Below are 18,216 nucleotides of genomic sequence, written 5' to 3'. Positions count from 1 at the left end.
CCATATTTTTGAAACCAGGACCGGTCCAAGAGCCTGGTGCTGGTTGTTAAAATACTGGGGAACCCTATACACATTTTTTCTCAGTATTTTAACAACCAGGACCGGCTCAAAGAGCCGTTTTAGTAAATAACCATTGTCAAAGTCGACAAATATTGTAATGCATACACCATGTACTAACCCCATGCACATGCCCGCTGCGCGTACACTTACTTCGCCGTGCGTGCACATATCCGCAATTTGTGTATGATTGCTCCCGCGTTCCTGCGCGTGGTATGGGTATTTACGGCGGAGTGTGTGAGCGCGTAGAGGGTTATTAGAACATTACATATTTAACCCAAATAGTGTACATTTTAGATATAGCTCCCTTGCACCACATCAGCGAGTATCAACAGTTTCAACAGTTCCAGGACTAAGGGATTCGCCTTTGCATGATAGGAAGGGTCAGATAAAGGTTAGAAGGTGATGTCTAGTATTCAACTGTAGGGTATTTTAAGGGTAACATTCCGGTGTTGGTTAGAGAAAGATCACATGTTCCAGCGTATAGTTATGCGCAGAAGTAGAATATAGATATAAACTGTATTTACTGTATATTATGTATGCGGCGGGAATCCAGAGGATACCACCCCCAAGAGCAGTTGAGAAAGACATCGCCCACCTTTTTAAATCAACCTATGACCTCTCCTGTAATGTAAAGATGCACCTCTGTGTCCAATGGACAATGAGATTACAGTGACCATTGTATTGTGTATGTAAGTTGTGTATAAAAAGCCCGTTGTTGCCTGGCCGGTCAGAAGACTCTGAACGCTCTCTACCTGATGAGCGGAGGACTGGTCCAGGTTGCGCTTGCAAACATTCTCACGTATGTACGTTTTCTGTAGCCATTATTCTGTTGTAGATTTATTTTGTTAGCCTGTAGTGTATAATTTGTACTGTTTTACCTTTTGAAATAACCCACAGTGGCCTTAGAACCCTGTGGTTCAACTACATATCGGTGTTGTGTCCTCATTTCCCTGCTAGGGTTTAAAGCGTATTTAACTGTATAAGGTTTATAAGTATTGATAAGGTGTACGCACTGCGGGTACTTTATACTGTCAGCGCTACTTAAGGTTTAAGGTATAACATCATTGCAGTGCTTTGCTGCATAAAGGTTTAAAGTGTAACCATATTATTACATTGTATTACTAATAAGGTTTAAAGGTTATCAATTGTGTGTGCGCGCGCTGTGCGTACTCTGTACACTCAGCGTGGCGTGTGTACGCCAAGTACGTACCACGTACGGGACTCTGTACGCAAATAGCGTACAAAGTGCGTAGCGCGTGTATTCAGTCTAGCGGCCATAGCGGCTCCACGGTAAAAGTGTATCTAGAGGTATAGCTTTATGGTTTAAGATAATATCGACATTATCACCATGTTTTTTTTCAAATAGTTATAATCTCAAACGGCCAATGTCAGCCGAGATTGATCTCGGCTGAAATCAGCTGCAACACGAATATTAGTAAATTTACCCCATTTTGTTCCTTTTACTCTTTGCCAATAAACATATCCCAAATAGGGATGATTAGGAAGTATTCAAAATATTGACATTTACAATGTCCTCATCACAATGTTGACAGTTATGATGATGACGTGGTTAAAATGTTAACATTGAATATGTCAGTATGTGCAGAATGTCAAAATGTGAAGCGCAGACATTCTGCACTGACCAACAGTGGAGGGTTAGGATTAAGCTACGGGAATGGTGGTTAGGGCTAGGTTGTGTGAGTGGATGTTAGTTTTAGGCACTAGGGGGAGAAATAGCCATACTCATACCCAGAAAGTGTGCTGGATCTGTCAGAAGTCAGCCGACCAGAGGACCTGGAAGACACCGATAGAGCTGCTGGAATCTCTGTGCCAGGTAACGCACTGCTAGACCACTAAGGACGTTCTGTCGACATTTTAATCATGCTGACATTTCATCAGTGTCGACGGGATGCAGTCAATTTGCCGGCGGTCAGGGTCCAGGTGTGCAGATTACGATGCTGAATACCCTACAGCCGACAATGCCGCGAGCCAGAATCCTGGCACACCAGGGCTATTCCCACTCATGGGTGTCATGACACCCATAGAGTGGAAATAGATCCTGTGGCGAGTGCTGAAAGCCCGGGGGACTCTTAGCGCTCGCCCCGCTACAGGCATTTGGGATATGGACAGCCGGCATCCCGAAGCCGGTAATACATACCTAACCCATGTTGACATGGTCAAATATGACCATGTCAACATTATCATGTCGACGTAAATGTGGACAAAATATAACACACCTGGATGTTTCACTAACACTTCCATAAGCAACTTTATAAACTTTTAAGTTTTGATTGTCATAAGTCGACTCTCAGTCACTCAGTCTGACCGCATCATCTGAACAGTTTTCTTAATGACACTATTTGCATATGTTCAAATGATATAAAATAACATTACATGATGGATTTCCAATTACTCACTAATTCTCTGACCAAATAACATTTATTGGAACAAAGGGATAATAGCCTTTAATCTGTTTGAATTGTTTATACCTCCCAGTTAGAGAAGTTAATGTAAAAATGAACATATATTAAGCAATAACAGACTATAATGAGTAATTATTTAAGATGGCATTATGGGAGAGATATATCAAAGCTTGGCAAGAGGTAAAATGGAGATAAATAGTACCAAACAATCAGCGTCTGTCATTTTACAGGATGTGTTTGAAATATGACAGGAGCTGATTGGCTTGTACTTTATCTCATTTCTCCACTTTATCTCTCTCCAAGCTTTGATAAATCTCCCCCACGTTTGGAAGCATAGTCTCTAAATTTTCACATAGTATACTTAGCAGAGCTACAGTATGTAAACATGAATGACAGGAAATCCCTTTTGTGCAGTTCTACTTCCTGTGTCCACTGGTGACTATGGGGGCTTTCCTTTCTATGGGCAGTTGGCAACAATGGAAATAAGCGAGTTTCCACAGTTCCATCTGCAGACTCTACTATCATATTACATGTAGTGGAGCACTGACTGACTGTAATAGAAAGTTAAAATCATAGGACATTTCTTAAACAACATAATGACAGTGTATGGTTTACCTGTATATATAAGTACTTTAAATGAATTATATAGTACAGTATATGCAGATAGCCCAAATCTGAATATTTTATATAACACAATTCTTTTGTTGTAATAACTGTGTTTCTGTGTTTCCATTGACGGCAATCTTCTGATAACTTCCTTAGCATTAGACCAATGAATCATATCCTGTCACAAGTTTCATTTGTTTTTGTTTTTTTTTAATGTGGAAAATGAGCAATCAGAATGGAGAAGTTTATCACATGTTAATGAGATACTTCCATTATTTAGTTTAAAAAAAAAAACAGAACAGAAAATAAGACGGCTAAGCTAAAATTATTTCTTTATGATTAAGCTACGTAAAACTAATTAATAATATTGTTCAAAGGTACAGATCTGGAATAACTAGCACAGCACATAGTGTAAGATGTATCAAACCTACTAAAGAGGACAGGTATAGAAGTTAGACAATTTCATACATCCCCCATTGGATTTCAGTGTAGAAGAGCCAGGAGTGGATTGGGATCGAACACCAGCCTGGGAAATTTATGGAAGCAGCCCTCATGGGGCGGAGTCTGTTGTCAAGAGGGCGGGGTCACTCCTCAGAGGTATTGATTCTGAGATAGACACAGTTGGGGCCTCCTTTGCTTTACGCTATGCTAATGTATACCTGCGACTATATGCATATACTACTACAATGCCCTTCCCTGATGTACATCCGTACGTCCATAGGCGAATCTAGGGGGTGGTCCGGGAGTGCACCGGACCACCCATTAGCCCAAAACCCGATTTATTAATGCATTAGTTTAATAGGTGTCCTCTCGGTCAGGAATGCATTTGCTGACCGGGAGGACGATACTCGACCCGCGCTGCAGCTCCCCTGCTCCAGCCCCCCATGTGTTCAACCAACTGAACTCTGTTGTGACGTGACGTGATGATGTCACACGGCATGCCGCACCTGCCCAGTCACCACAGCCTTTGAGGTGGAGCTGCCTTGATTGAAGTCCCGCTTGTGTGTTTGACTGCGGGTTCGGGCTGTGGCAGTAGTGCAGATACTGGCAGGCCGCAGGCCAGGCCAGGAGTCCAAACCAATTACAGTGTGGCTGTCCATCAGCCAGTGTCTCTGTCTCTGAGACAGCCAGGTGAATAGCTGTGGTGAGAGAGACACAGAATGAAGGGGGGGAAGGGGAAGGGGGAAACAGGCTGAGACACAGAATGAAGGAGGTGGGGGAGGGGGAGGGACGCAGGTTAAGAGACACAGAATGAAGGAGGGAGGGACACAGGCTGAGAGACACAGAATGAAGCAGGAGGTGGCCACAGGCTGAGAGACACAGAATAAAGGATGGGGTGACACAGGCTGAGAGACACGGAATAAAGGAGGGGGGGGGGGGCGCAGGCTGAGAGACACGGTGAAGGAGGGGGGGGGGGGCGAAGGCTGAGAGACACAGAGTGAAGGAGGGGGGCCACAAACTAAGGGATGCAGTGAAAGAGTGGGGGATGCAGGCTGAGAGACACAGAATGAAGCAGGAGGTGGCCGCAGGCTGAGAGACACAGAATAAAGGAGGGAGGGATACAGGCTGAGAGACACACAGTGAAGGAGGGGGGCTAAAGGATAAGAGATACAGTGAAAGGGGGGGGGGGGGATGCAAGCTGAGAGACACAGGATGAAGGAGGAGGTGGCCGCAGGCTGAGAGACACAGACTAAACGAGGCGTGACACAGGCTGAGAGACATGGAATGAAGGAGGGGGGGCTGCAGGATGAGAGACACAATGAAGGAGAGGGGACGCAGGCTGAGAGACACAGAGTGAAGGAGGGGGGGTGCAGGCTAAGAGAGAAATATAGTGAAAGAGGGGGGAATGCAGGCTGAGAGACACAGAATGAAGCAGGAGGTGGCCACAGGCTGAGAGACACAGAATAAAGGGGGGAGAAGACACGTTATGAAGGAGGGGGCCATAGGCTGAGAGACACAGAATAAAGGAGGGGAAAGGGGGGGGGGCACTGGTTGAGAGACACGTAATGAAGGAGGGGGCCATAGGCTGAGAGACACAGAGTGAAGGAGGGGGGGTGGGGCGCAGGCTCAGATACACAGTGAAGGGGGTGGGGGGGGGCTGCAGGCTGAGAGACACAGAGTGAAGGGGGGGGGGAGCACATGCTGAGAGACACAGAGTGAAGGAGGGGGGGACGCAGGCTGAGAGATAGCAATCTGGTGGACCATTATGTAACAGGTAGCATCTATGCTTGTGTATCAATGAATATTTCCCTATAGATTATAAGCTTGTGAGCAGGGCCTTCCTACATCTCTGTCTGTCTTTGCCCATTTTTGTTCTATAACTGTTGTTCTAATTGTAAAGCGCAACGGAATATGCTGCACTATATAAGAAACTGCTAATAAATAATAATAAAATAATAGAGTGAAATAGGCTGAGAGACACAGTGAAGGAGGGGGGATCAAGCTGAGAGACTCTGAGTGAGTGGGGGACAGTCTGAGAGACATAGAATTAAAGGGGGCAGGCTGAGAGATGCAGGCGGAAGATGATGGTGTGGCCGAGAGACACTGGGGTGAGATGACGGTGTGGCTGAGACCCCCAGGGAGGAAGATAATGGTGTAGCTGAGAGACGCAGGGGGTAGGTCAGGTGGCATGAATCTGGTTGAATCTCTGTTCTATGACAATGACTTTGGTTATATTCCTACACAAACAGGCATTTGCAAGACCATGTGATTTCCTACATGAATAGTGAATACCGACTAAAGACGCTGTCTCACCAGGGAGGATACATTTCTTCAGAGGTTCGCCATTGTGAGAAACTACCATAAAGGTAAGGTGAATATGGAATGGAAATGAATGTTCTCAGAGTGAAGAGAAATGGAGCGTGTCACGTTGACACGCACCTATTTGCATTGGCCACGCCCCTTGTGACACATGGCCACGCCCACACACAGTGCCAGTAAGAATTTTTTCTCTACTTGGGACGACCCGTTACCAGATACCTACGCGTACATCTGAATATATAAGGACTGATATGTCCACTTAGTTTCAGTGTCTACTGACACTGCTGTAATGCCTTTAATCTACTTCTGATTTTATTGATTTTTCATTCTACAAACCCCTTTTTTTTAACCTTATGTTTCAAAGTACAAGGAGGGGGAGCACACACTACATATAGCACAGTACAGGGAGGGGGAGCACACACTATACAGCACAGTACAGGGAGGGAGCACACCATGCTTGCCAACTCTCCCAGAATGGCCGGGAGGCTCCCGAAAATCCGGTGACCCTTCCGGCATTCCGGAACAGCAGGCAAGTCTCCCGTAATCTGGGGTCCCCCCTGCCCGGCCGCTCACTTAGCGGGTAAAGTGGGCGGTCCAGGCAGTCGATGACGCGATACTTGTTGAATCGCGTCATCATAGCCACGCCTTCTGCAGTATAATGCCGGTAATAGTGGCATTACACAGGAGGGGGGGGTGAGGCTTAAATGATGCAATACATCAGCCACGCCCCTGCCCCACCTCCATCACGCTCCCGTTCCGCCTCTGGCCCGCCCCCCTCTGCTCATCACATCACTGCCCCGCCCCCTGTTGAGCCGACCTGGCTGCTCTCTCCCGGAGAGAGCAGCCAAAAAGTCGGTAAGTATGGCGCACACACAAGTAGTGAAACAGACACAGGGGACCAGTGGCCAATCCGCCCCTGATTACATACATAGCCACCACATTATTACAGGAATACTACCACATTACACGAATAGAACCACATTACGCGAATAACACCACATTACACGTATAGCACTGCAGTACATGTATAGCACCGCACTACACAAATAGCACCACATAACACGAATAGCACCACATTACACGTATAGCACCGCACTACACATATACCACTGCATATAGCACCACATTACACGTATAGCACCACATTACACGTATAGCACCTCATTACACAAATAGCACGGGGGTCATTCCGACCTGATCGCACGCTGCCGTTTTTCGCAGCGCAGTGATCAGGTCACTACTGCGCATGCACGCAAGAAGATTGACAGGAAGAAAGCGGTTATGGGTGTCAACTGACCGTTTTCAGGGAGTGCTTGGAAAAACGCAGGCATGTCCAAGCGTTTGCAGGGCAGGTGTCTGACGTCAATTCCGGGACCGGACCGGTTGAAGTGATCGCAGCGGATGAGTAAGTTCAGACCTACTGCACAAACTGTTTTTGTATTGCTCGGCTGCACAGGCGTTCGCACACTTGCAAAGCTAAAATACACTCCCCTGTGGGCGGCAACTATGCGTTCGCACGGCTGCAAAAAGTAGCTAGCGAGGGATCAACTCGGAATGACCCCCTACATACGTAGCCACTGCATTACATAAATAGGCGCATCATCATGGACAGACATTGGGCAGCTATAGGGCTGAAGGACTTTGCATAAGAGATTGTCCCAGGGCTGGCTGTGAGTGCTGCCTGATCAGCTGGCATCCTGAGAACAAGGTACATCCTGCTCCTGTCCAGTCTCCAAACCATACACTGTGACCGAGGACGCCCTAACCCGTACACCATGATAATGAAATTAATGTAATTTAAAAAAACCTCTCTGCCAGGTCCCCTTCAGCGCTCAATCGCCGCTCTGGCCAGTTCAGTGAGAGTGCGGGAGCTAAGGTGGCAGCGGGTATAGTGAACCCGGCTCCGACCATCGCTATGCTGCTGCTCCCGGGCCCAGGCTCATTGAAGAGACCTTTGGCTGGGGCCAGGGAGAGGATGCTGCTGGGCTTGTTAACTTTCTCCAGGTCGCTCGTTGGTAGAACAGCTTCACCAGTTTTCATGGCTAGCGGCACCCGGAAGTGCTCGCTAGCCTAACTTCCGGATTGCGGTCCAATAAACCGCAAGTACTGAAAGCAGTGTGAGCTAGCCCAGCCTTAGTGTGAATAGGCCTGGCCGAAGGGGATATGGGACCAGCCCATCGGAATCTGTCATGGTGTCCTGGTGGGCCAATCCGCCCCTGAGAAGGGCGATAGCTGATTACTGCTTAGAGGGATCATTCCGAGTTGATCGCACGTAGCAACTTTTTGCTGCTCATGCTATCAACCTGACGCCGCCTATGGGGGAGTGTATTTTAGCATAGCAGGGCTGCGATCGCTTGTGCAGCCCTGCTATGCTAAAAAAGTTTCAAGTAAAACAAGACTAGCCCTGCAGCTACATACCCAGTGCGACAGATCCAATGATGAAGGTCCCGGCTGTGACGTCAGACATCCGCCCTCCAAACACCTGGACACTCCTGCGTTCGCCTTACCACGCCCGGGAAACGGTGAATAGACGCCCCGATCTTCCTTCCCGCTTTCAATCTTCTTGCGATCGCGCCTGCGATCGCTTTCATTGGTCCTGGCATCGTTGCCAGGCGACGTCTGTCACTAGGCAACGACGTGCATGCGCAATGCGGCCACCATGCAGCCGCAGTTCCGACCTGTTCGCACCAGAGCGAAGAACCGATGCGTGCGAACGGGTCGGAATGACCCCCTGTATGCCCTGCTTTTTGTGCAGATTTGCACTCTGCATTGTTATTTGCTGTTACTTGTTACTTGTTGTTAAATGTATTGCTGATTATAGCATTGTTACTAAATAACGCCTATAGTAGCCTATGGGCTGCTGTATGGGAAATTCTCTCCATCACCTCCTACTCACACATACGCTCTAGAGCTAAATCAGAAAACAGAGTGATATTGTAAGCACAAGAGGGGTCTATGGGGGTCATTCCGAGTTGATCGCTAGCTGCATTCGTTCGTTGTGCAGAGATGAGGCAAAAAAACTGCACTTCTGCGCATGCATATGCGGCGCAATGCGCACACACGACGTACTTTTACAACGGCAGATGTAGTTTCACACAGGGTCTAGCGAAGCTTTTCAGTCGCAATGCAGACCGCAGAGTGATTGACATGAAGTGGGCATTTCTGGGTGTCAACTGACCATTTTCAGGGAGTGTTAGAAAAAACTCAGGCGTGCCAGGAAAAAACGCAGGCATGGCTGGGCGAACGCAAGGCGTGTTTGTGACGTCAAAACAGGAACTGAATAGTCTGAAGTCATCGCAAGCGCTGAGTAGGTATTGAGCTACTCTAAAACTGCACAAAAATTATTTGCCGCCGCTGTGCGATCCTTTCGTTCGCACTTCTGCAAAGCTAAAATACACTCCCAGTGGGAGGCGGCATAGCATTTGCACGGCTGCTAAAAACTGCTAGCGAGCGAACAACTCGGAATGACCCCCCCCCCCCAAGTACTATGCTTTGTAGAGATATTAAGTGAACAGAGATAAAGTACTAGCCAACTAGCTCCTAACTTTCATTTTTCAAACACAGCCTGTAACATGGCAAGTAAGGAGCTGATTGTTTGGTACTTTATCTCCATCTAATTTATCTCTCTCAAAGGCTTAGTTCAGTACATAGGCCCTCATTCCGATATTGATCGCTCGCTAGCTGATTTTAGCAGCAGTGCACACGCTAGGCCGCCGCCCTCTGGGAGTGTATCTTAGTTTAGCAGAAGTGCGAACGAAAGATTAGCAGAACTGCACGTGAAAAATGTCATGCCGTTTCTGAGTAGCTCCAGACTTACTCCTATCTTGCGATGACTGCAGTCTGTTTAGTTCCTGGTTTGGCGTCACAAACACGCCCTGCGTTCGGCCAGCCACTCCCCTGTTTCTCCAGCCACTCCTGTGTTTTTGCCTGGCACGCCTGCATTTTTTAGTACACTCCCTGAAAACGCTGAGTTGCCGCCCAGAAACACCCTCTTCCTGTCAATCATACTACGAACACTCGAGCGACTGAAAAGCGTCGCTCGAGCTTGGGTAAAACTACAAAGTTTTGTGTGAAAGTACTTAGCGCATGTGCGATGCGTACCATGCGCATGCGCAGAATTGCCGCTTTTTCACTTGATCGCTGCGCTGCGTAAAACGTCATCGAGCGAACAACTCGGAATGAGGGCCATAGACCCCGCACAATCTGCTTCCAGCACTTGGCCTAGATGGGCTCTTATTGGAGCCTGGGTCCAGGCAAGAATATTATCAAGCATATTTTTTATGGTTGCTGTAGAGTGGTGCAAGTACATGCTAATGATGATTGCTTGACACAAATAAATATCATATATGCATTTGATTGCTTTTGGGTGTTGCTGAATTCCTGGGTTGATATACTGTACAGTACATGTTGTAGTCTATAGAGCTATTAGCTATTGATTAAAACAAGAGTATGTGTGTCAAACTTCATTCAAACTCAAAGCTACCAAAACATTCCTAAAAAACATTCCTTGTTTTCATTTTATGTACAATAAATGCAATAGTAATATCTACAGACTAGAAGGAGACATTACAAGCTGGCCCTGTCCCCTCTGGGAAGTAGAGCAATACTCTACAGGGCAGGCTGCAGGGTGCCTGCCCAGAACAACCCATGAACACTCCCGGCAGCTCTGAAATAGCTCTACTTGCTGCAAGGTGCCATTACAGGGCGCTGCTCCCTGTATGCTTACCCTGCTCGCACACTTGCAGAAGAGGAACGACCCATGGACACTCCCGGCAGCTCTGAAATAGCTCTACTTGCTGCAAGGTGCCATTACAGGGCGCTGCGCCCTGTGTGCTTACCCTGCTCGCACACTTGCAGAAGAGGAACGACCCATGGACACTCCCGGCAGCTCTGCAATAGCTCTTCTTGCTGCAAGGTGCCATTACAGGGCGCTGCGCCATGTGTGCTTCACCTGCTCGCACACTTGCAGAAGAGGAACGACCCATGGACACTCCCGGCAGCTCTGCAATAGCTCTACTTGCTGCAAGGTGCCATTACAGGGCGCTGCGCCCTGTGTGCTTACCCTGCTCGCACACTTGCAGAAGAGGAACGACCCATGGACACTCCCGGCAGCTCTGCAATAGCTCTACTTGCTGCAGGGTGCCATTACAGGGCGCTGCGCCCTATGTGCTTACCCTGCTCGCACACTTGCAGAAGAGGATGAGAGCAATACAAGAAAAATAAGAACTTGAATGTTGTTTTTATTGTAACTCTTTTTAAAGGAACCAGTGATTTTTTACAGAAATGTTATTACCGTATATACTCGAGTATAAGCCGAGTTTTTCAGCACATTTTTTGTGCTGAAAAAGCCCCCCCTCGGCTTATACTCGAGTGATGCTCCGGAGCAGAGCGTAGGGAGCAGCCAAGAGGGAAGGAGGAGGAGGGATGGGGACACGGGAGCCGCAGCAGCGCACTGTAATTGGTGCATCAACCAGTGACGCTGCTGCAGCCATCCATCTCCCTCTCCCTGCTAGCTGAAGCACCGCCGCGCCGCCCGCCTCCTCAGCCGCTGCAGACTTTCCCTTATGTCCAAAGGCCGGCCACCTTTGCCCACACCGCCTGCTGCTGCCCGCACTCCGCTGCCCCGTCATTCATTTACACATAGCCGGATAATGGTGAGTAGAGACAGGTGGCGGCGGGGGGGGCTAGGGGCAGGCCATATCTGGCACTATGAAGGAATATCTGGTACTGTGGGGGCATATGTAGCACTGTGGGGGCATATCTGGCACTGTGGGGGAATATCTGGCAGTATGGGTGCATATCTGGCACTGTGGGGGCATATCTGGCACTATGAGGGCATATCTGGCACTGTGGGGGCATATGTAGCACTGTGGGGGCATATCTGGCACCGTGGGGGAATATTTGGCAGTATGGCAGTATGAGGGCATATCTGGCACTGTGGGGGCATATCTGGCACTGTGGGGGCATATCTGGCACTATGAGGGCATATCTGGCACTATGAGAGCATATCTGGCACTGTGGGGGCATATGTAGCACTGTGGGGGCATATCTGGCACCGTGGGGGAATATGTCTATCTGGCAATGTGGGGGCATATCTGGCACTATGAGGGCAAATATCTGGCACCATGGGGGCATATCTAGCACTGTGGGGGCATATCTGGCACTGGGGGGCATATCTGGCACTATGAGGGCATATCTGACACCGTGGGCAGGGCCGGTTCTAAGAGTTGTGGCGCCCCGGGCAAAATATGGAGGCGTGGCTTCAATTGGGGGCGTGGTCACGACGCTGCAAGAAAATAAATAAATAAATAAAAAGAATACTTACCATCCCCGTTCCTGATCCAGACCACCTCCGCCGGCGGCACCGCTCTTCTCCCCTCTCTCTTCTCTTCGATCTATGGGAGAGACGTTATTACGTCTCTCCCATAGAACAGCATAGACACTAGAGGTCAATTATGACCCCTAGTGTCTGTGCCACTATGCTGTGTGGTGCGCGATGACGTCATCGCGCATCGCACAGCAAAGGTCCTCTACACGAAGGGAAACTAGACCGTAGCGTCTAGTTTCCCTTCATGGAGAGGACCTTTGCTGTGCGATGACGTCATCGCGCACCGCACAACTAAGGTCCTCTCAATGAAGGGAAACTAGACGCTACGCGTCTGGTTCCCTTCAAAGCGGGGGGGCACAGCAGGGCACTGCGGGGGGCACAGTGGCGGATCTTGCCCTGGTGCGGCGCCCTCCGGATGGCGCCGGCGCCCTCCGGAAGGCGGAACCCCGGGCAAAAGTACCGTTTGCCCGTGGCAAGAACCACCACTGACCGTGGGGGAATAGCTGGCACTGTGGGGGCATATCTCGCAGTATGAGGGCTGTGTACGGCTAGAGCTGCATTTCTCACCCTAGGCTTATACTCGAGTCAATAAGTTTTCCCAGTTTTTTGGGGTGAAATTAGGTGCCTCGGCTTATATTCGGGTCGATTTATACTCGAGTATATACGGTAGTTTGTGCCCTACTTTAATTCCTAAAGATTGCAGACAGCAATCTTTTTGCCGGAGTTACTGTGCATCATGGTTTTAGTTTGTGGGATTGAATGTTTTCTAAGATTAAAGGGAAATGTAATTACATTTGTAAGGTAAACTCTTCGTCTTAGAACTACTATTGTCCTGATTTCACTGCAATATATTGGTGGTCATTCCGAGTTGTTCGCTCACTGCTATTTTTAGCAGAATTGCTAATAGGCTAAAATCCGGCAGTTCTGCGCATGCGTATGCACCGCAGGGCGCACGCGCTAAGCAATTTTACACAAAACTATGCTATTTTACTCACGGGCGAACAAAGCTTTTCAGTCGCTCTGTTGATCGGAGAGTGATTGACAGGAAGTGGGTGTTTCTGGGTGGTAACTGAGCATTTTCCGGGAGTGTGCTAAAAAACGCAGGCGTGCCAGGTAAAAACGCAGGAGTGGCTGGAGAAACGGGGGAGTGGCTGGCCGGACGCTGGGCGTGTTTGTGACGTTGAACCAGGAACTAAACGGACTGAGGTGATCGCAATCTAGGAGTAGGTCTGGAGCTACTCAAACTGCAAGGAAATACTTAATAGCAGAATTGCTAATCTTTCGTTAGCAATTCTGCTAAGATACACTCCCAGAGGGCGGCGGCTTTGCGTTTGCATTGCTGCTAAAAGTAGCTAGCGAGCGAACAACTCGGAATGACCACCATTATATCTTGGCTCTTATACTTTATATTTGTACAGTAGAATTATTTAATGTAAGTCATGGCTTCTGTTGGAATGGGATGCGGTTATGTGACCAATTTGTTTATTATTTTTTTTTCATTTGATTTAGATGACCGAAAAAACAACAACAAATAAATAGCGGGTTTGGGCTGCTGCCCAGCTTTAATTCGTCAAAACGGAAAGTGGTCCATTATCATTTTACAGTAGAGAATACCTGCCCACAAATCCTTTCTCAAATGAACTTGTCTTACTGACAAACATTTAGGATTTGTTTTTATATTTCATATGTAATGAATTGGTAATAGGCTTTCAGTGCATTGTTAGGCAATGGGGTGTAAACTGATGAAATGACTAAATTGTCAGGATGATTAGATGTCATCACAGTAGTGGAAGATCCTTCTTGCAGACATTTAGGAGCAGATTTGCAGGCAAGTCAGTTTGGCGAGTGGATCTTGCAGTTTTTAACACTACCATATAGTATGAGCAGATGCATCTTTGAGCAACTACTATTCACAGTCATATACATCGCTCCACTTGCGGATGAGTTGGTGCAACTGAGTGGCAGCTGGGCATTTTTCATGTTGGTTAAGTGATCGGTGGCTGTGCCATGTGCATGTAGATTGAATTATGGGCTACATTACATATGAAAACTGATATTGCATTTTTCTGTTCCCCCAATTTTTGCATATATGTAGTAATGTCTGATATCCCACATTGTAGACACCAGGAAGGAATCCCTTCAGTTACATTCTGCACAGTGCCTTCTTTATGCTTAGTGATGGTGACTATGGTAAACTAATTGCAGAAACATACTTTACATCTATTTCTTTTTGTTTTATTCATAATCTATCTTGTCCTTACTCTGTAGGTTTACATGTTGCCACACATCTTACGAAACAGCTTTTGTGACTCCACACACAATGGCTTACACTAGCACCATGTATTTACAGTATGCATCACAAGGATAACATTCAATATTGCTAATCATTGTACTATACACTTTCTTTGTATAAAATAATTCATTTCAATGATTAGGGAAAAAATAATGATACATGAACTGTTATTTTGCCATAACAAATAGAAATTGGTGTGTTAAGTCCTGGATCACATTTACTATCCAATACCAGTTCTTACAAACAACCAAATAAATGAATAAATAAATAAATAAATAAATACCAGTATTATAGTACAAGTATGAGTGATCTTACTTCATTAAAAGCTTTTGAATGACTCTGCTGTCCACTGCAGAAAACTTTGTTTAACAAACATTTTTTTCAACATACAGGTTGGTTGATGGTACAAACCGCTCACATACCTGAATCCTGATTTCGTGTTGCTTCTGTAAGGATATTGTATAGTAATCCATAGTGCTTTATCAAACCTTCAAGCACATTATTCATGTGCAGTCTCCCTTTCTTGTAAATCAAAGCAGGTAGGCACTATTCTCCCCTTCCTTAAGGTTATGAAACTATCCAAATTAAAGGTAAGAAACTAAACTGACCTAAGCTTGTGCTTCCCATTGGTTACAGGCTGTACTTAAATCATTTCTGCATATTTCTCTATCTGATCCTAGGCCGACCACATTGTTCCTCTCTGATTCTGGATTACAAGAAGGACGTTTGTCAAAAACTGTGTCTCCAGCTGAGGAAACGTAGCCTTTCCTCTCTCAGTGGGAGGGTTTTTGGATCACTGAGTGGTATGGACACAATAACAAGGAAACTAAATTTGGATGATTTTCATTTGGAAAGACTTCGCTGTTATACTATTGTTTAAAAAATTACAAATGCAACAAAACAGGTCCTACTCTGTTCTGTATAATACCAGACAAAGTATGATTACACCATTCACTGATACCCCTTTTCCACTAGTTAAATTTACCCGTGTGTTTGCATGGGGGCGCGCATCAACACGGGTTTTTAGTAAGTGGAAACAGCTCAACAAGGGTTTAGTGACCCTGGAATCCTACCCGGGTAGCTACCGGTAATGACCCGGGTAATTGTACAGTAGAAACATTACCCGTGTTTTCAGACCCGAGTAACGCTCTGAGACACTGATTGGTGCTTCTGGAGCACAGGAAGATGATGTCATCCCTGGGAGACACGCTGGGCACATGCAGGCATATCAGCACTCTCCTCCTTTTCAAATAATTGCGTTGAGAACTAGCCCCTCCACAAAGAATTGTGCCCTCCTCCGCCAGCTCAGCAGTATGTAGCACAAGGAGAGAAGCTGCATCAAGCAGTCTGTAGCAGATATAAGCAGCAAAACCCTGCAAACAGTCTGCAACTCCATGCTAGACACAGCTACTGCATCGGTCTCCATTGCTGCACTGCTGTGAGCAGGCCCCACCCTTCCCTTTTGTTCCTTTTGGTGACATCATCTTGATGAGACAGTAAAAAGTAAATTTTTTATGACATCAATAGGCTTTTACAGAGCTTACCCGGGTTAAGTGGAAACAGATCCGACCCGGGAATAACCTGTGCAGTGGAAACGGCGGAGCCGACACGGGTTGTAGCCGGGTTAAACATCCCGGTTCGGACTCGGTACTCAGGTGGAAAAGGGGTATTACTAAGCTAACAAATATACTACAAGCTATACATAAACTTACATCTATCTATCTAAAGTACTGATGGCTGTTACTTTGCGCATTCGCCCTGACTCAAACTGACTCATTACAAGCCGCCTTTGTGTGCGCGGAGAGGAGCAGTAGCTCCGGGAGCAGGGGAGGAGGAGGGAGGGGGGGGGGACTTGGGAGCAGCAGCAGCGCACTGTAATTGGTGGCGGCACTGCTGCAGCTGTCCCTCTCCTTCCACATAGGCTGGCCGCCGCTGCAGTGAATGCTAGAATGCACTTCCCTCATCCCAGCATTCACATCGGCGGCCAGCCTCCTCCTTCCCTGCCTGGCATCTGCCAGCAGCTGAGCAGATGCACCGAGGAGCCTGAGCCAGCGGGGAGAGTAAGTATCATCTATTCTTTCTGTCTATCTATCTATCTATCTATCTATCTATCTATCTGTCTATCTATTCTATCTATCTGTCGTAATGTTTAAAAAGGGGACTCTGCCGCAATGTGTAAAAAAGGGGACGCTGTCTGCCGTAATGTGTAAAAAAGGGGGCGCTGGCTGCCGTAATGTGTAAAAAAGGGGACGCTGGCTGCCGTAATGTGTAAAAAAGGGGACGCTGCTGCCGTAATGTGTAAAAGATGGACTCTGTCTGCCGTAATGTGTAAAAAGGGGACTCTGTTGTAATGTGTAATAAGGGGAATCTGTCTGCCATAATGTGTAAAAAGGTGGACTCTGTCTGCCGTAATGTGTAAAAAGGGGCTCTACCTGGTGTAGTGGCGCTACTGTGCTGCCTAATTTGAATAATGGACCCCTTCCACACGAAGCCACGCCCCTATATTTTTGGCGCACGCCTACAGCGCGCACTGCCCCTATTTTACATGAGGGGGGGGGGGCGCGATGCCGTTTCTTGCACACAGTGATAAAATGTGTAGTTACGGCACTGACTTATACCATATGCCTACAGCTGCATTACCATATCTGTGCATCACTGCTGCTTCCAGCACGATGCACAGTCCAAGCAGATCTGAATCAGGCACAGTGTGAATGCTTGTGTGTGTAAAGGATTTATAAAGAATTCTACCATTTCACTAGAACTCAGTTTCTATGTGTTATATAATTCCTGAAAGTTTAGTTTATATATTTGTTTTACCGTTTGGGTGTGAGGCTTCAAAATGTAATAGTCTTCTTCTCCAACTCTGCATAGAACATTACATTGACCCTGCCATTAAATCAACATCTAGCTCTAATATTTGGTGTGACAGGGTCAGCATGAACATGCCTGGCATGGTTATAAACCAGCCGGGTGTGATTGGAAAGAATCCAGGCTAGGTATTCGGTGTGGTCAAGTCTAGGTAATGGCACGCCTGATTACAGACACCTGTCAGGTTGATTTAATTTTTTTGATATAATATTTTTATTGAGACATTACAACATAACAAATCTGATCAGAGATACAATCAAAGTAGAATATCCGAAAAGAAGTTTACATTGACATATATAAGGAAATCGCAACATTACTTGTACAAAACAGTAAAAGCCATTTCAATGCATTTTAATTCTATCATCTAGCATGGTAATACCAGTGGAGGCCGCTGAACAATTGCACCCTATTAGGCCAGAGTTACAGGTGGGTCCTGAGCTGCAAGCCTCGTGAGATACCACGTGATATTCTTGAGGCTAAAATGAATTTGTCGTCTCGTAGTGAGTGGAAGGGATGCTACTGTATATACGAGTCCCAGAGAACAAAGAAGCGTTCAACTTGTTTGCCTTTGTCCACAATAGCTTCTACCCAGTCCATTTTAAATAGAAAGTGAAGCTTGGACAAGAATAGGGGAATCTGTGGGGGAGTGTTGACAATCTAGTCCTGAAGGATCGTCTTTTTCCCAGCCGTGCTAAGGGATAATAGCAATTGTTTACTTTCTAAAGTCATTCGGAGTGTAGGGTCAAAAACACCTAATATTAGCCCATTCAGGGGTAAAGGGCACAAATGTGACAAGTTTAGCTTCAGCGTAACGCCTAAGGAGATGCCAGAAATCCTGAATGATGGGGCAAGCCCAAAGACAATGGTAGTTGTCCGCT

The 18,216-nt window shown here is 46.8% G+C and overlaps 1 protein-coding gene across 3 annotated transcripts in view; it reads right to left on the bottom strand.

Moving 5' to 3' along the window:
- TNS3 (tensin 3) overlaps positions 1-18,216 on the bottom strand; it is a 1,058,399-nt gene that overhangs the window by 817,186 nt on the left and 222,997 nt on the right. Inside the window, exon 1 of one of the 3 annotated variants that reach the window (XM_063922696.1) lies at positions 14,893-15,187. The exons of the other annotated variants lie outside the window; for them this stretch is intronic. Coding sequence (XP_063778766.1) covers positions 14,893-14,943 — 51 coding nt within the window. The 5' untranslated portion in view covers positions 14,944-15,187. Of the gene's footprint in view, positions 1-14,892; positions 15,188-18,216 lie in introns of those variants that run through there. 3 annotated transcript variants of the gene reach the window in all.

Source organism: Pseudophryne corroboree, chromosome 5 (assembly GCF_028390025.1).
Source record: "Pseudophryne corroboree isolate aPseCor3 chromosome 5, aPseCor3.hap2, whole genome shotgun sequence".
NCBI classification, from domain to species: domain Eukaryota; kingdom Metazoa; phylum Chordata; class Amphibia; order Anura; family Myobatrachidae; genus Pseudophryne; species Pseudophryne corroboree.
The sequence above is the reverse complement of the archived record's forward strand: the minus strand, read 5'-3'. Positions and strand labels throughout refer to the sequence as shown.